Below are 19056 nucleotides of genomic sequence, written 5' to 3'. Positions count from 1 at the left end.
TTTCCAGGCACTTAGCTGAAGGACACTTGGTCTCATGGCGCCCATTACATGTGCTTCATTGGACACCCACTGTCACCTTCATTTACAGTGGTGTTGTGAACAATAAAACTGGACTGTTATGAAGTTCAAATGGGTTGTTTTCAGCTATGAATCTCAGCTTAGTTTAGACATGGACGACGGCCAAGTTCGTGTTTGGAGACCTAGAGGTGAGCTTCTCAATCCTGCCTTTGCTGTGGAGTGGCACACTGCCCCCACTGCTGGTGTGATGGTCGTGGGTGCCATTGCATACGACAACTGGTCATCCCTAGTACTGGTACAAGGGACAATGACAGCTCAGCGATCTGTTCAGGACATCCTGCAACCACATGTGTTCCTCTCATGGCGGCTTCCAAGAGGCATCTTCCAGCATGATAATGCTCACCCGCACACAAGAAGGGTGTCACAGGAAGGACACTTACACATCCTTCCTGGTTGCCAGATTTATCATCAATAGAACATGTATGTGACCGTGTGGGACGCCAAGTTTGACAGCCTACGATTTTGCACGATCTGGTGGCTCAGCTACAGCAAATGTGGACTGATATGCTGTAGGATACCATACGGAACCAATATGACTGCATGCCCGCCCGTATTACATCTTGTATCCAAGCTAGAGGCGGTACAACAGGGCACTAGAGTCTTCAGTCAAGTATTCAGTTTTCCACAATAAATTATGCCTTTCCTCTGATATTGTAATCACTTACATCAATGTTACAATCACACAGAGAAAGTTTCATTCTATTCCGACAACTACTTCTAGGTACTTGATTTTTTTCTTTTGCGAATGAGTGTACATTAACATTTCTGACCCTTCTGTTCATGTACGAAAAACAAAAAATAAATACTGCTAAGGGAATAATGAGCATATTAAGTATATTGACTATGTATGGATCTCACTCACCATCTATGATTAAGGATGCCCTCTGTGTAGGCTTTTTTCCAGACTTGACGCGATAGTCATTAATGGAGTTTTCAATCTCCTGTAGTTTCTTTAGTGCATTGAGGTAGGAGGTCTTTCGCTGCTTCTTCAGCTTTTTGCTTACGTGAGGATCACTGGCCAACCGACGCGCTGCTTCGGTAATTTGGGACTGTATAGCAAATTCTCTCTCAAGACGTTCCAGCTCAACTTCCTAAAAGATTTCAAAATATTAGCCACTACGCATATAGGTCATACTTGGGTCTTCTACGCTGCCACTTTTTTTTTTTTAAAGTAAGATTCAACATTTTAATGCACTTTATGATAAAAGAGGCCTTTCCATCTTATGCAAGTTAATTTAGTGAAATTACCACCCTGTAAGCTGAACTATACTTAGACTGCTTGCACATTCATACATCAGTCCAAGTAAGTAACCACAACTCTCATGAGTCACACATGGTTTCCTTCATCTCCCTAAATGAAACGGGGATAAAAGCTCTTTTAATTTCAGGTTATGTTCAAGCACATCACAGAATGCTGAGCACATATGTTCAAAAACACCTTAACCCACTTTTTTCTGGGTAACTCCTGAATCGTTGCACAAGGCATACAAATCCACATTCTAGCATCCTTTTCAGCTAAAGCAGCATTCACACATAGGGAATTTGGGTATAGATCCACACTACAAGCTGCAGCATATTTTGCACTGCAGATTTTGGTCTAGACCTGCACTAAAATCTGCACCGTTTAATGTGGATTTTGCTGCTGATCCACAGCAGATTTCACCCTTTCAATTGAATGAGTGGAGTCTGCTGCAAATCCACATCCAAATCTGCAGACGGTGCAGAATTTGACAAGAAGGTTGTTGTATATTTGCAGCTGTGGAAAATCGGCACCACATCTGGTATGTGTGAACGCGGTTGAAGAGTTTTTTTCAGGTTAACAGTAGAGATGAGCGAGCATACTCGCTAAGGACAATTGCTCAATCGAGCATTGTCCTTAGCGAGTACCTCCCCGCTCGGAAGAAAAGGTTCGGCTGCCGGCGCGGGTGAGAGGTGAGTTGCAGCGGGGAGTGGGGGGGGGGGGGGGAGGGAGAGAGAGGGCGAGAGAGATCTCCCCTCCGTTCCTCTCTGCTCTCCCCAGCCGCTCCCCGCTGGCAGCCGAACCTTTTCTTCCAAGTGGGCTGGTACTCGCTAAGGGCAATTATTCGATCGAGCATTGCCCTTAGCGAGTATGCTCGCTCATCTCTAGTTAACAGTTATTAATGGTATAAAAAGGTCAAAGATCTTGAAAATCATCAGTACATAAAAAACACAAGATTCCTACTAACAGAACAAGCTTGGAATACCCACAGTACACATCGTTAGAAACTACTCTGCACAATAACTGGAAAATGTCTATATGGACTTTATTTCATAGTCCACATTTATTCTTGTCAAAGGTAACATCTGGGTCATTTGCATGATTCTCCTTCCCTGAGCATCATCTATTGTAGCATATATATTATAGTGCCAAGTTCTGTATAGTTTTTCCAAAGGCAATAAAAGGTAAACAGAACATTTTTTATCTCTTAACTTGTTAATAATGATCATATGTTTCTGCAGTTTTTTAGCATATTCCTTCTAAACTAAAACATGTTAGGAACACAGGCAGCAGATTCTGGTTCTCTCTGCAATCTGTCTCATCTATAAATCTGATTAAACAGTATAATGTTCAGGAAACCAAACAATAGCAGAGATGTCTGGAGGTCCATAAGTCACGCCAGACAATGGTCGTCTTGCAAATTCCTGTCTTAAAAGCTGCTTAAGTTGTTTTTCCAGCCGTGGTTCAGTTCATTGACCCAGAGAATGGTGAAGGAGGAGATAGGAATTCCATCCTATGACAAACCAAATCTCCATGTGACTAAACCTCATTAAAGCAAAAAGGTAGTACATTATAATGTTCTTTGTCAGAGACAAGCTCAAGGATTTTGGTACTACAGGAAAAGTTGTAAGCTAGTTACAACAAAGTTCTGTTGCTTAGATTCTGTATCACAGGCTATTTTCTTTGTTGAAGCAGCATAGCTACAGAATGACTCAATGCCAAGAACATGGGGCTAGCATCTGATTTAGTGGGTGGCTGACAAAATACAAAGTATTCTTTACACTATAACAAAATCCTCATAGCTGGTAATATGAGACAATCACAGCTGTGTTACAACACACCATAACCTGGCACCAAGTGTCTGCAGATCTCATACAAAACCTACCCATGACATGGATAAATACACATCCTCCGAGACATTCCTGGACTTCAGAAAGTCTCCTCTTTTTGTTATTATGGGAACAGCCGTCTATAAATAAATAATAATCCATGGTATTGGAGTGTGAATGCTCGCACTTCCTCAAGGCCTCCTGCACATGGGCTTATTTGCATTGCTGAGTCCATGGCAGCCGTCCATCCCACGGCACTTCTGCAGTGAGCACTGTGGAAGTATTGCGGGATACGCGTCAACCCCCCAGCGCCTGCGGCTACTGCGCATGCACGATGGAGTGCTGACCGGCACATTCGCAGAGTGTGCAGAAGCCGCCGGACAGGTAAGCTGGGGGTCACCCGACGAACTCTGCTGCGGGAATCTCGCATGCGGGGTCCGACCCGCCCGTGTGCAGGAGACCTTAGTCATTGCATTCACAAATAATTGAGCATATCAGGAGAACCAGGCTCAACTGTAAGGCAGTAGGCTACTTAGGGAAGGGGGTCTCACATGAGCGGATTTGAATTGTGGATTCTGCAATCGCCGTCCTCGCAAACAATACACAGTAATATGCGGACACTGAAAAGCAAGGACTTTGGCTGCTTCGCACACATTTGTGGGTAGGAATTGCGGATTTCACAAATGGAATAAAAATCACAGCATAATCTTTTACCGTGGATTCCAAGCGTATGGGCTTTATCAATCTCTATGGATGCATTCCAGGGGGTTGGGCAGCTTTCTGATGTCATTCCCCGCTTCCAAACTTTCTTCGACGCATACAATACACTGTTCACCAGCATATATCCATATGGAAAACCACACTCATACATGATCATTTACAATTAGTTTTTGCGATCATTTGCAGATCTTCCGCTGCGGTTATCCACACATGGAATCTGACCCCCTCGTGTGAGCCCGGCCTTAGCATGATGTATAAAAATACAATAGTTGGTAGATAATCTAGATAAACCTGACTATTTGTATAAAAAGCACATCTGTGGAAATAAAAAAAAATAATAATTTCCACTCAAATTAGAGAAATAGAAAGTGTGGATGTGCTATAGCTCAGTATCTCAGTCCAACAATATTGTGCAATTATTGCCATTATACACCTGCCCTGCCTCTTCCATTATAGTACTAACGTCCTTTTATGTGACAGAAGGGCCTTTGGGCTCCCTCAGACACCATTATAGTGTGTACATCCCATTGGAAATGCATTACATATGGAGCAGCTTTGATTGGCCTCACCTCCCCTTTTGCATGTAGTTTTAGTTCATCCAGTTTATATGATGTTCCTATTCGGCGTCGAACAGTAGGTGGTTCTTCTCCTGGATCTAATGGGTACTCTCTTGGCAGTTTGCCCGTGAGCTCCTACAAAGAAAAAAATCAAAGTTATATGAAGGATCTCTCTACATGACAAAGGCTGATATAATAGAAATGCTAGTATGTTACGTATGCATTATTGAGTGGTCTACAGATCAATGGAAGCAATGAAGTCATTATATATATATATATATATATATATATATCCACAGTGGTAGCTAGGCTTTCTATCACCAGTGTCAAAGTTTTGTTCACTGTCCTAGCGTCAAAAAGAAATAACCTGGTCAAAGTAGAGTGGGTTTTTGGGGCTCCTACACCCCGGGTATACGCCTTGCCAGGTCTCTCTAGCTATGCCCCTGATATCCAGCTTCTGGACAAAGCAAAAGAGTCTGCTTAAAACTGCACTGAACCTTGTATTGAAGTCGGTAAGAAATAAGAAATTAGTGGAGAAGAATTTCTACTGCCATATTACTAGTGATTTATGTGGCCTGTAGAAGTTATAATTCACAGGAATAAAAGAAGTTCGGCTATTAAAAGGAGTTGTCCGATTTGTAACATCTCAGGACAACCCCTTACCCGTGCACCAACATAAAAAATAGTGCTCTACTCCCTCTCTCCGCTGGTGCTCGGTCCCCCGCTTTGGTCTGCATTTACAGTTGCAGTCCCATCTGGTTTACGTGAGGTCACAGGGGCTGCAGCCAATGACAGAGTTCAGTGATGTCAGAGTTGTTACAACTTAGACAACCCCGTTAATAGTCATCAGCATTATCATGTTTTGGTTTATTACTTTGATGTAATTGCACTAGAACAGACACCAAGCAGTAAACTCCTGACAAGTCCAATGAGGTCAATGTGAATTGTTCTAAACAATAAGGTGACTTAGTTAACAAAAATGAAAATGAAAGCTATACTTTGATTATGAGGCCTTCTTCTCCCAGAAATTCTCAATATACAAGGTAGATTTAATTGGGAAGGATAATACAATCCCTTTAATCAAGGTCTTGTCACTCTTCATCAAATGCTTTTGCTTAGCTTTCCTCCCACACTAGCAAAGCATTCTCACAGGAAATGATTATGATTCCTGGCATTCCTTGCAGGGAAAAGGAGGATGAGAGCAACTCTAATAAACACCAAGTAATTAGGTATGTGATTCATTAGCTCTACCCAGTCTGAACCAGGGCAATTTCCAGACCATGACTCTTTAGATTATACGGTGTAAAATCATTACAGCTTTTTAAAACATGCGCCATTCCACCATCCCGAGCCGCTTTACCGGATGAAAATGGTTCCCTAGTGTGTTCCAGATCTCATATTTCCTTCACATCAGAAGCATATTTAGGTTATAGAATGATGCCATTTGTAACACATTTTTAATGAGCCACATTTTATGTCTAGTGGGTGCGTACCAATGAAAGCTCTAACCGCCATAGCTACATAACCTTTGCATTCTTATCTGATCACACATCTACTTGTCCAACATAATTAAATATTATTGGCACACAGCTTCCAAAACCCTTTAAATCTCAAGGTACATTTAAGTGTTCATTGGTAAGATCCATCTAAACCCAACAAAATGTAACAATAATCACTTCATGTAAGTAAGGTAAATGATTAATGAGAATTCTCAGTTGTGAAAATGATCCAATGTGCTAATTAATCTGCTTATTAGCATGTTAATGGACCTTAAGGCCACCCTCACACAAGTGCTTTTTACTGAGATTATCGCGGTATAACGCACCCATTGATTTTAATGGGGCCTCGCAGACATGCGCTCGAACACAGTGTTTTATATCGCTGCGATTTTCGAGTGCTGTCTGCTCTATTTTTTTTACATGTAGCACATTTCTACGTGTAGTCGTCACCCATCACAATTTATGAAAGTAAAATCACGGCGTTTTGCCTAGCGTCTGTGTGAGAGCGGCCTAAGGGTACTTGAACACTCAGTGAAAAATCTGCACCAAATCCTCATCAAAACTGCATCATAGCATACATCATTTGTGCGGATTTATATGTGCTTTTTGTTGCAGATCTGCAGCAGATTTCACCCTTTCACTTGACGGGATGAAGTCTGCTGTGGATCTGCGTCAACATCTCCACCAATGATGCAGATTTTGATACTTGCTGCACCCACTTACGGTGATGTTGAGAATGAATGGAGTGGATGGTCCTCATGAGGCTCGCAATATGTATTCATCTGTATGTTTTGGAATGAGGGAGGAAACTGGTGTACCCAGAGGTAACCCATGCAAAATACAAGGAGAACATACAATCTCCATGCAGATGTTGTCCTTGGTCAGACATGAACTCAAGACCCAAGGCAACAATGCTAACCCCTGAGCCACCATGCTGAGTATCTGAAGTAAAGAAGAAATGAGCTGACCAACTCTACCCATTCTATCCCACCCAACCCAGGAAGAGAGGCTTGCTCAGTACCGCTTCACGTAGACAAAGCTTCTTCAGCTCCTCCAGCCGCTGCCGTAGTGTCTCCTCCAGAGCTTCCTGCCTGGATTTCAGTGCAGCCAGCATGTCTTTCTTGGCAGACTGTGAGCTGTCGGACTCCTGGGAACCTGTCAACAAATAAATGATTTCACTACAAGCAGCTGACAACAGCCTGTACATCTGGAGCATTCATTGAGAAATCTACAGCTTCTCATATGTACACAACGTGGGATACAGCATAGCGGACAACATTCTCCGTCAATGGTCATATGCTCGGAGCAGAAAGCACCTGGTGTATTATTTATGGCATGTTTAACACTTCCCTCTGTATCATGGTGTGGGAATAACCGCTTATTCAATTAAAAAGCAATGTCACGGTGATAACCAGAAAAAGTCATGGAGAATCAGGTCATTCATTTAGATAGATCAGCACATGGTACTTAAAACGGCACTAACTGTAATTACAACCACCCATTGTGCATTCAGTTTTTATGGGATCCTGAAATGTCTACTGTTGGTATGAGAAAAAAAAGCACCAAATTCACAGCAAAGTCTATAAAATGTTAAAAACATAGAAAGTTGACGGCAGAAAAAGACCACATGGTCCAGCTAGTCGGCCTTATATTCCCTTCTTTATTTCTCTCAATAGATCTATGCTTATCCCAGACATGCTCAAATTCATTTATTGGTGATTTTCCAACCACGTCTGCTGAACGTTTGTTCCAAACATATTCTTAAGAAAGAACTGGTGTGTACATTCATAGACAGTGCGTGTCCTTACACGTTCGTAAAGACGAATTTCAGGCCTTTAGAGCAACTGCACCAAAGCATCCCATAAATGAAGGAAAAGAAATCAAGAATTTTTTTCCTCTGACACACTGTAAAGAGGTCATCAGAAGGTAGCTCTCCATACTTAATGGTTATCATGCTGCAACACGCAAGAGCTGCAAGCCACTGGAACAACCTGTTTACTTTCACTCCTCGTGCCCACGCCTCTCCTGGTACAATTATCTGCGTTGGTACCACTTCTGACACCTTTCTGTATGTTAAACAATCCTTGCTATCAGTATACACAGTAGCTATGCTACACGCAACTGTCAGATGAACCACTTTCATTTACCGGATCTCTAACTATTGAAGCCTAGTGATTACAGTAAACTGTAGAAGTGATACAATCAGACTGCAATCACCATTAATAACTACATAGACTCGGAATTTAGCAGTAGATTCTTAAAGGGCTATTCCAGGCACTTACCACTGATGACCTATCTTCAGTATAGGTCATCAATGGTTGATCAACGGTGTCAGCCGCTTGGGACCACAGCCAATCAGCTGATCCTCTGATCCTCCAGTCCGCTGTGAGTGTGGCGGGGCCGAATTCCCACATTGGTGGTCAGGGCTGGAAGTGTAATGGAAGACATCCCACCATCGACCACTGATGCAGACATCTGGCCTTGCTGCCCTCACAGTAGACTAGAAGATCAGTTCATCAGCAGGGATCCTGAGGATGGGTCATCAATAGTAGGTGCCCAGGAAGACCACTGTAAAAGGCCCTTATACACAGGCCAACGATTGGCTGAACGAATGTTTGTTCAGCTGATCATTGCCCAGTGTAAAACTACTTTGCCGTTCAATTCTTAGTTTGACATTCTACTGTATTTGTTACATGGACCAAAAATGTAAAATGTCCTTTTAGATAGGTCCAGAAACAGCCAGTTATAAAAGAATGACAATCAACAGAGCATGTTGATTGGCACTCATTCAGTGTCATTCACACATTGCAAAGGATGACCTGTGTGGGGATGAATGATCGAAAAATATGATTGTTTGCCCCCATACAGCTATCATTAGTTGGCTACTCATCTCTGTTCAGCTGACCAGTGAGCATTTTTAGGCTTTCTAAAAAGAATATATGCCAATTAATGAGCAATTTTAGCTCATCGTTGGCACTTTTACATGGCTCCAGTGAATATTTGGGCAAAATTTCCTGCCTGCTAATTATAAGGCTGTGTCAAAAGCCCTTACACTCTTATGTCTATAAACCTGCATGGTACAGACTACAACAATTCTGTGTAGAATGATGCTGCAGTCATACATTCGACTGTCTTCTACTTCTAACAAAAAATAGTCAGTATGTTAGCAAGAAGTAGTGACAGATATAAGGGAGTATGACTGCAGAATTCTAGTTCAATCCACAATATAGTAAAACAAAACTTTACAACTACCTAGAAATTCTAAAAAGTCACACAAAAGTGTCTTACAAGATTTATTTATATTAACCATTATAACTAGACAAAATACAGAGCAACTCGTCAGGTCCATCATAGACATCAAGAGAATGGGGGTTGACTAGCACAACAAAACAATCTGACAATAACCCAAGTAAACCAGTGAAAGAAAGCATGTTCTGCAATGCTCTGGGTCTAATGAACAGGAAAAAACTATATCATTAATAAGAAGAACAAAAGAAAGGAACAAGTTCCCACTGGTTCATAACCTTCTAAATCAGCTGATCTTCTGCCAAATTCTCCAGACATCTGTTAAGTCCACACCACCATATCATCACTTGCAGATATACAAGTGCTACAACTCAAAGCTATGCCAGAATGAGCTATTTATTGCACAGTAATCTGTCACCAGTTGAGGTTTGGACAAATTGAGTGGAGACATAACATTGTTGAGATTATCTCCGTTAGATGACAAAAACAAGAACTGTGATTTCATGTCATCACTTTATGATTCTGTTGGTTATTTTGGGACCTTTTCTAATAGACTAATCTAAGGACAATTCACCACTTCAGAAAAATGACAAAGAATATCATACTGATCATATGCAGTGTCACAACAGTCTCATAACAGCCCGTGGGCCAAAGCTTGCAGAGGAACTCCAACTGGTCCCCAATAGTTCTGCTATGCAATCAATACCTGTTGACGAGTTATCCATTTTTCTGATTTTGTAGTTAAATATGCTTACTTTTCTTCAATTTCAGAGCCATGTTTTATATCACAGACATCTCTATAAAAGTTGACCATCCATATGAGCATTCAGACGATAGCTCTCTCTCGATCTCAGAAGTCTCTGTCAGCGGCTTATCTCCCCGAGAACAAAAGAACTGGGCATGTTGACATCCAACAGTCCAATCCCTTTCCTCCCTCGGAGATTTACTATCAGGGGACAGTTAGAATGCCATCACACACATTAGGTGGTCGGCCAATCCCATAAAAGCCAACTTTTGGAAACTTCCTGCTTTCATAGCTGTTTTGTGCTTTGTGCAGTGTGAACCATTGACAAAAGACAGGCATGACTCACCAGTTACCACACAGGATAAGACAAAGAAACAGTATTATTTGTGCCTACATTATTTTGTAGGCAAAAATGTATTGCTGCCTCTAACAAGGTGACCACCATATTGCATCACACAAAGTTGGTGGTCATGTTGTCTCATAGGATCTATTGCTAGGACACATCCACGAACCATTATAAGGGCAAACACAGTAATACAAACTAGTCAACATCACTCCGCTTACACTGTCAGAAATAGAGATGAGCGAGCATACTCGTCCGAGCTTGATACTCGTTCGAGTATTAGGGTGTTCGAGATGCTCGTTACTCGAGACGAGTACCACGCGATGTTCGAGTTACTTTCATTTTCTTCCCTGAGAAATTTGCGCGCTTTTCTGGCCAATAGAAAGACAGGGAAGGCATTACAACTTCCCCCTGCAACGTTCAAGCCCTATACCACCCCCCTGCAGTGAGTGGCTGGCGAGATTAGGTGTCACCCGAGTATTAAAATCTGCCCTCCCGCGGCTCGCCACAGATGCCTTCTGACACAAATCAGGGAAAGTGCTGCTGGTGCTGCTGCTATAGGGAGAGCGTTAGGAGTTATTTTAGGCTTCAAGAACCCCAACAGTCCTTCTTAGGCCATAGAAATCGCAGATCGCACCTATGTGCGATCTGCGATTCCTGTTCTCTTCTCTATATGCGCTCAATGGGGCCAGCGGCAACAGCGCCGACCCCATTGAGAACATATAGAAGACAAATCATTCTTCTCTGCCACAGCTGCAACAGCTGTGGCAGAGGAGAACGATGTTTGCCCATTGAATTCAATGGAGCCGGCAATACAGCAGGTTCCACTGAAAGCAATGGGCTGCCGGCGATCGCGGGATGAATTGTCGGGAAGGGCTTAAATATATAAGCCCTTCCCTGCAATTCATCCAGAAATGTGTTACAATAAAAATATATACCGGCGTATAAGGCGACGGGGCGTATAAGATGACCCCCCAACTGTCACCTTATACGCCGGCAATACAGCGGAGCAAAGAATAAAAATCATTACTCACTTCTCCTGGCGTTCTGCGGCGCTGCTGCAGGCTGACGCTCCCTCCTGGTCCCCGGCAGAGCATTGCTTTCTGGACACAGGGCTTGAAATCCCCGCCTCCAGAAAACACACGTGCCTTCAGCCAATCACAGGCAATGACAATGATGTTGTTCCCATCACTTTCTTGAATTGCCCAGATTTTCACAAATGAAAACCTTAGCGAGCATCGGCGATATACAAAAATGCTCGGGTTGCCCATTGACTTCAATGGGGTTCGTTACTCGAAACGAACCCTAGAGCATCGCGAAAAGTTCGTCCCGAGTAACGAGCACCCGAGCATTTTGGTGCTCGCTCATCTCTAGTCAGAAACTTTATCAACATAACAACGTACCCAGACTGTTTTTCCTTCTGTTCCTCATATGTTAGACCTCCTACATCCTGTTAACATTAAGCCCCAACACCAATGTACCAATAGGACCAATTATTGAGAAACACTCATATGTAAAATATTCATCGTGGAAGCTAGTAAAACGTCAGCTTCAAATTCTAACAGAAAGCATTGTCTTAAGAAGTCTGGGAAACACATAGAAGCCCCAAATCAGAGGAACAAGAACAATCACTCATTTCACCATGTGCAAAGAAGTCCGTCTCGTGAGTCTAGCCCTCAGCAAAATAACCGAATATAAAGATTAACAATATCTATTAAGTATATACTGAAACACAGTTGATGGCTTCCCAGCACCAATATAGCAATAACTAACCTTACAGTACAAACACTTGGAACAACAGTTGTAGGATGACAGCATCAGAATTTAAAGAACACTCCCTTCCATAGCAGTCCAGGTCAGGAAAATAATCCAGATGCAGATATGTCCGAGTGTCTCTGAACAACAGATAGGATATCCTAGCAGACTAGACAACGGGTTGTTTTGGAGACCCATGGGAGCTCATCACAGGATACACACGTGCTCACATCCGTCTTGATGAGCTCTCTTGACAGAGATGCAGTAAATTCACTTCCAATTGCAAGCACTAAGGACAGACCATTAATCACAGTCTCTTGGGTTTTCAGTGCTCTGGAGACTTCAGCTCACATAAATTATTTCTTATAGGTTCTCACAAGTATACGCTGTGTGGATATGCGTCATAAATAGTTGGAGCTGGAATGTCTATTATGGAGTCAAGGTGATAATCTGAATAGTTTATGCATAGTTACAGTCTCTAGTCTGTGCTTCCATCATCCCAGCAGCAGATCTGTCTCTATACCTGCTCATTGACATACTATGCCAGAGTGCTATATATATTAATGATAACTGCTATACTTGCATTATAATGGGCCATTTGGCTGTATCACACACCTGCTACACTTCAGATTAAATCAGGAAGGGAAACATCTGTGTTTAAAACACAAAATGGTCAAAGCTGACAGACATATGCACAAACCATGTTTGGACACAGAATTCCTATTTATACAATTGTATCACAAATTTCAGCTTGATGGTGGCAGAAGGTAAAAAAATGTGTAGTAACAATCGTAAAAGCACATCGAACAATTGGTGGAAATGTCTAGCGTGGCAGATAAACCGCAATGAACTTTGAAAACAAAAACATGCCGACTCCCCTGAGGTTATATACTAAAGGGTTACAGTCCATGAATAGCCATAAGAAAGAAAATAATGCATGACGAGCAGTGTGACCAATACTATGTGCAGCAAAAGTGGTGGAAAGCACCCATAGGTCCGATTTGGCAGGTTCCTAAACATTGGTTTGTATGGGATATACAGTAATGTTCCACATCCTTACATGTCAAACAGGTTTATATAAGGATATACATGGTGGAGCACAGAAAAGTAGCCGGCATCGCACTCTTATGAAAGCAGTTTAAAAGAAAATCTGTTTTTGTTGCAACCAATCACAGCACGGCTTTCATTTCTTATACTGCTGAGGGAAGGTGAAAGCTGCACTGTGATTGGTTGGTATGGGCAATAAAGGCAGATTTTCTTTAACACAGGTCTTATATCAGTGTGGTACTAAGCTACTTTTCCATGGCCCAGCCTGTATTAAAAGGGTATTCCGGAATCTTTTTTATGTTCTCCATTGGTGACCGACAGGTTGTCAATAGATGACTCGAAGGGACGCACCGCTCAGATCCACACAGACCAGCTGATTTCTGTAGCTGCTGTCACTGCGGTCAGCATAGGCAGCAGATGGCACTGACAATAGCATATCACCCCAGGTTAATATTGCAGGCACAGCTCCTGTTGAATTCAGTGGGAGCTGCACCTGCAGTGCCAACCAGGGCCACTGCAATATGGTCTGTGCCATCTACTTCCTGCGCCGACTGCAGAAGCAGAAGCAATGGGAATCAGCTGATCAGAGGGGACCCGAGTGGCGGTTCTCCAACAATCATCTGTCTGTCATCAATAGAGGAAAAAATAATTTAAAAAGCTCTGAAAAAAAAAAAACGTTTTGGACAGTAATTCTTTTCGGTAATACAAGTAAGGAATGTCCCTATTCTTTCATGTCAGTATTTGCTATTGTTTTGTTTGGGACAGAGGCAATATTCAGCTGACCAGAGGAAAAAGACAAATACAGCGAAACTGCCTCATATAGATTATCAAACCCATGGCCCAAGTGCTGCCAAACAATACTAGTAAGTGAGCCACCATGCCACTCAAAATATGGTCCATCTGTGGCAACACAGATGTGGTACCGCATTACAGTAGTGACCACCGATAGCCCAGCGCAATCCAAGGGACACCCTTACCTGAGGACAGCAGACTTCCACTGCTTCCACTGATGATTTTCCCTTTACTTCCCATATTTGCGAGTTTTGAAGTCTTCAAGGTTCCAGTCTCTGTTAAGTCTATGGCAATTTCACTCAGGCTCCTTGCGGCATGTATTTTGGACTGTTGGGTAAGAAATCACATCCTGTTATTACTCTAGCTTTTGTTTGAACATGAAGCGTATTTATTATTACACAAATATGTCAGTTTGGGGAGGATTATGACGAATCACAGTAGATGTGCTAAGAAATCTATGAACATGCCCGGACAGACAGTTATAAAGCAGGCACAACTGTAACTCCGCGCACAGATTCAGCCAAGTGCACTCTCAGCAGCTTCTTAGTGAACTCTAAACTTTTTGTCTTGTCCCATAAGAAGCGCTGAACAATGGCATGGCTAGACATTTAGGCCGAGTTCACACATGCGCAAGCTCAAGCGCACGCCCCTTAGCGCAACTTTTTTGCGCTATGAACACGTATCGGTATACTTTATTGTACGCTTTCTAACCACAGAGTATGTTCATTTGTACGCGGCAAACAAACGCACTGAATGAAATGACTAATTAGTTCTAGATGTGTTCTTTTTCCATTGGAATTATGTTGTGTTTCAGTCATCTCCTTGTGTACTGTGTTTGCTTTTGCGCACCCCACAATGACTTCTATAGGGACCTTTGGTGCACAGATGTGCAGAAAGGCAGGGCGGGTTCTATCTATTTTTTTTTGCACAGCTGAAAATGCGCACGCAAAATCCATGCATGTGAACGAAGCCATTGAAATCAATGGGTTCTATTCACTGCGTATAGTGCGCGCAAATATGTCCGTGTGAAGCCCGCTTTGCACTTGCAACACTTTCAGAAGAGTGTATTATTCATCAGCATTCCATCTGTACTTTTGTGTCTGTTATATAGAAATAATGTAAGTCTATGAATCCATTGACATGCACATATAAAACACTCACGTATTCTAAAAATGCAGCATGAACTAGTTCCATCCATTTTACGGACATCAAACGCCCATTGAAGTAGTGGTTAACATACAGACGTGTCTGCATTTATAGTCATTGGTATTCTTTACTGGGCACAAAAAACTGACCCACTTTTGCCAAGCATAAGACAATGCCAATGGAAGCAAACACAGACGACATACTGATACAATTTCATTGTAATGCGACCATAATGCAGATCTATATTACAAACATTTACAAATAAACTCCTGGTAAACTGGCTTCATATACACTCTGAGTATTTTCTTGCTGGTCTTTCCTTCTCTCATGCCAATGAAGAGATGCCGTTTACATAAATGGATGTATTGTTACAAACTACATTTATGTTGGCACAATAGATGCGATCAATGACAAATGTTCAAATTATCATGTCATCTGTACATGTTTCCACTGGACAATACTTGGCAGTGAACATTCACATAATAAAGACCCTAAATAGCATTTATTTATACAGGTTTTTGTCTAAATTTATTGGTACAAGAGCATTAATAGGCTATAAAAATAGGGATAGACTTAGGGTCTGTTAAAGACTCATTGCCTCTTGCCTGGGCCAATTCATTGTTATCTGCTTCTTCAGAACTAATTCATAGTGAAGATGAAGAATCGGAGGAAGACCGCTTGTAGAACAGGATTCTGGCCAATTCCAGAGAACACTGCAGCTGCTATCTGGTGTAACATTACTCACTAGCAACTTTTGTGTCTAAGATTTCATAAAAATCCCCCCCCAAAAAATGGATAACACTAGTTACAGCATAGAAAAGAAAACAGCTAGGAAACATTTAACCACTGAAGTGTCCCAGCCTGCATTAATAATCAGATCTTTCTAAATGTGATGGCTCTTTAACATGGCATTGAACATTTTCCAAGTTTTAATCCCATCAAGTTTTATGGTACTATGCTAAAATGTCCAGTACGGCAGCAGCAAGAGTATACTGGGTCAGTGTACAGCATATAGACAGTATGCTTAAGAGAAAAGTGTACATAGTGCATCCATACTCAGTACTGTATGGATGTATGTGTAAGAGCAGCACAGGCACGGGAATGTGATTTAAATGGCCACTAGTGATTTATTTATTAATTTAGTAGCTATCCTTGCAGTATAGATACATGAGCTAGTGCTTAGTCATTTATTTCCCAGCCTTTTTCCTCAGATGGTCATGTGATCTCAATTCTGATGAGCTCAGATCTACTTGGGGGTATGTATTCATTTTCCAGTCAGTTTCTCAAAGTGTATGATGCTGTTACATGGATCTCCCCAAAAAAACTGTGTTGTGGGGGAAACAGAATCTCCTATCATAGTTACTGATGATGATTACACAGCTACTATCTCACAGATATAATAGAGGAGATCACAGCTTTTTCCTGCAGACTGTATACTTAGGGTCTGTAGCTTATTTAGGTGAATATAGAAAGTAATGATAATTAAACTGTCCCCTCAGCAGGTAGAATTGTATAGCCTGCTGTTCTGATGCATCATGGGATTGATGAAAAATGAAAGTAAAAAACATCTAACTCTCAGAGCTCCCTCTCTTGGGCATGTGTTGCATGCATATTTTTCACAGTACTAAAAGCCCATTGAATTCTAATGGGCTACTGACACACTGCTTGTCCTATCTTGGTACGTATTACGCAGGTAGTACGCAGCAATATAGGTAATGTGAATTTAACATACGCAGCAATTACGTTTGCTGTGTAATGTGTATTTAACGCACGTAATACGTGGGCGACATACCTGTGTGAGTGAGCCCTCAAGATGGTGCCTGACAAGCATCAGACGGGCAGGGAAATGGCTAGAATACACATGAGACCTTCGGAGTGTGACATGCAATATGGTGCGGGGGCAGGGATGGAGAAAATGTGATTTTGCCTGAGTGGGCTTTTAAAGTCTGCTGACCTTATGAGATGACTTGCTGAAAAATGAGGAAGCACAGTAAGGTTTCCCGCTTCAGACACTTGCTATACACCCACATACTATCAGTGTGACTGATTGCTCAAGGATGTACTAGTCACATTTTTGACATATCATCACTCCTCATACCGTCTTTTTAAAGAAAAGCCTACCAGCAACATTGAAAACTTTGAAGTGGTTCTTGGTCAAAACCCAGGCCTCAAATTCTAGGGCTTTCACACAGATCACACTGACTAGGTCCAAGGTTTCCTATGACTTCTGGAACTTATTAAACTGGTCTGGCTAGAATGTATCCAACTCATGCAACAAGTTGTTATTCAAGACACATCCAACATACATTATTTCATGGTTCAGAATTTTTTGCAGTGTTTTACATTGGATTTCCAAATGTTGGCAACTTTTTAATTATCTTTAACTGCATTAGGGGGCTTTCTTAGAGGGTGTAAAATCTTCTCACAGACAAATCTGCAATAAAATCCTCATATCTTGAACTTTGTGAAATACAAAGCAAAATCCGTACATAAGACATGCAAATTTCAGTGCCGATTTGTCTATGACAGGTAATTTTTTCATCCTATGTGAAAATACACTTTTAGAGGATTTCTCCTTATCAGTTAGTAAAGTAGCGCTATTACATAAGCGATATCCTGCAACCTACTAACCATCTTATAAGGATCTACCTTACAGGCGGATTTGGAAACAAGACAATGTAGTGTCTTTGAAGAAAACTAACATTAGTATTGGGACTTTGGACGTCCTAAAATATTTTAAAAATCCCAGTTGACGGCCATGCTGTTATGTGCCAGTATGAAACAGGGCTGCTAGGTGAGTAGAGAGAATAAAAAGTGCTGAATCATTGTTACACCAGTGTTTATTCTAATAGTTCAGTTTTCATGTAACACTTTATATTACAGATCCTATAAAAGCAAAGTGAAGCATTTTAATTGACACTTCCACTAAAAGAAGAAGTGAGTGGCAGCCTGACATAGCTGGAATGGTTTGGTGATTGAGTGTCACCCATGGCTCCTAGCACTGGTGTTTTATTACAAGAGACTTCCCGTATACATGAGCTAGCAGAATAGCCGTTGAGTGACAGCTATGCTTGGGTGCAATAATATTCATTTCTATTAACATCATGCCTTTTACTGAAATATTGGCATGTTGTCACTCAGCCTCAACTGGTAGAAAAAAATAAATAAAAGGGTACACCATTTGAATTTAGCAGGTTTCATAATTAATGTTCCCAGGAGGTAAGGATATGACAAGAAACAGAGAAACACAACGCAAGCTAACCCAATGGAACGGTATTGATTGAATGTTAATGGATTCCATCATCTCAAAGATGCCACTTTAAAGACTGATACATATTTGACCTTGTGCCCCCCATACTATTGTCTGATGATAGCATGGCTCCTAAACAGGAAACCTAATCAGCTCCATTATAAACCGCTGCATTAGTCACTTACCTTGCTTTGTTTCCTATCCAGATAGAATTGGTGTTGGCTAATGGCCATAGCCCAGATAGACTTTATGAGAGCAGCACATGCATACCACGTGTGCACAGCAATCCCGCCATGTCCAAATGTCCTCCTGGTAACAGATGCCCTGCACATAGAGAAATGAGCTGTGATTTCCCCTGGACACATCAGAGACACGAGGGCAGGAAGTATAAATCAGTTTACAACTGTGCAGAACAGAAACTGCTTACATCCTGCAGCTCATGATGGCAAATAATCAAATTGATGACCGGCTCCAATTAACCCCCATTCATCTGAAGAGAAACTAGCAGTATCAGGTTCAAGAAAACATTGCAGATTCTATATTCGCTTAGAACAAGAGATTGAATGTATCTAGTATGTATCATTAGAAAGGTAATTTAGACTATATACAATCTCCATATAACACACTGTAAAATGTTATCACTGTGTCATACACTACAGTGCTGAATGGCCCATCATGCTGGACAAAACACATGATATATTGCGCTGATCATCCGATGCCTAGAAATGCGCAAGTTTGCTGTTAGCACTGAAATGGGACAGTATTCACATTGTTACATGTACATAAAATAAGTTCACGAGGCATGGATA

At 41.7% G+C, this 19056-nt stretch overlaps 1 protein-coding gene across 4 annotated transcripts in view; it reads right to left on the bottom strand.

The window, feature by feature from the left end:
• Positions 1–19056, bottom strand: part of FRMD4A (FERM domain containing 4A) — a 386584-nt gene that overhangs the window by 22626 nt on the left and 344902 nt on the right. For all 4 annotated transcript variants that reach the window (XM_066592026.1, XM_066592028.1, XM_066592025.1 and 1 more), the window contains exons 13-17: positions 18433–18571; positions 14037–14178; positions 6945–7078; positions 4437–4559; positions 941–1169 (exon numbers count right to left, since the gene is read on the bottom strand). In XM_066592026.1, the coding sequence (XP_066448123.1) occupies positions 941–1169; positions 4437–4559; positions 6945–7078; positions 14037–14178; positions 18433–18571 (767 nt within the window). The remainder of the gene's footprint in view (positions 1–940; positions 1170–4436; positions 4560–6944; positions 7079–14036; positions 14179–18432; positions 18572–19056) is intronic.

The sequence above is a fragment of the Eleutherodactylus coqui genome, chromosome 2, assembly GCF_035609145.1.
Source record: "Eleutherodactylus coqui strain aEleCoq1 chromosome 2, aEleCoq1.hap1, whole genome shotgun sequence".
Lineage (NCBI taxonomy): Eukaryota > Metazoa > Chordata > Amphibia > Anura > Eleutherodactylidae > Eleutherodactylus > Eleutherodactylus coqui.
Note: the sequence above shows the minus strand (reverse complement) of the source record. Positions and strands in the feature narration are given on the sequence as shown.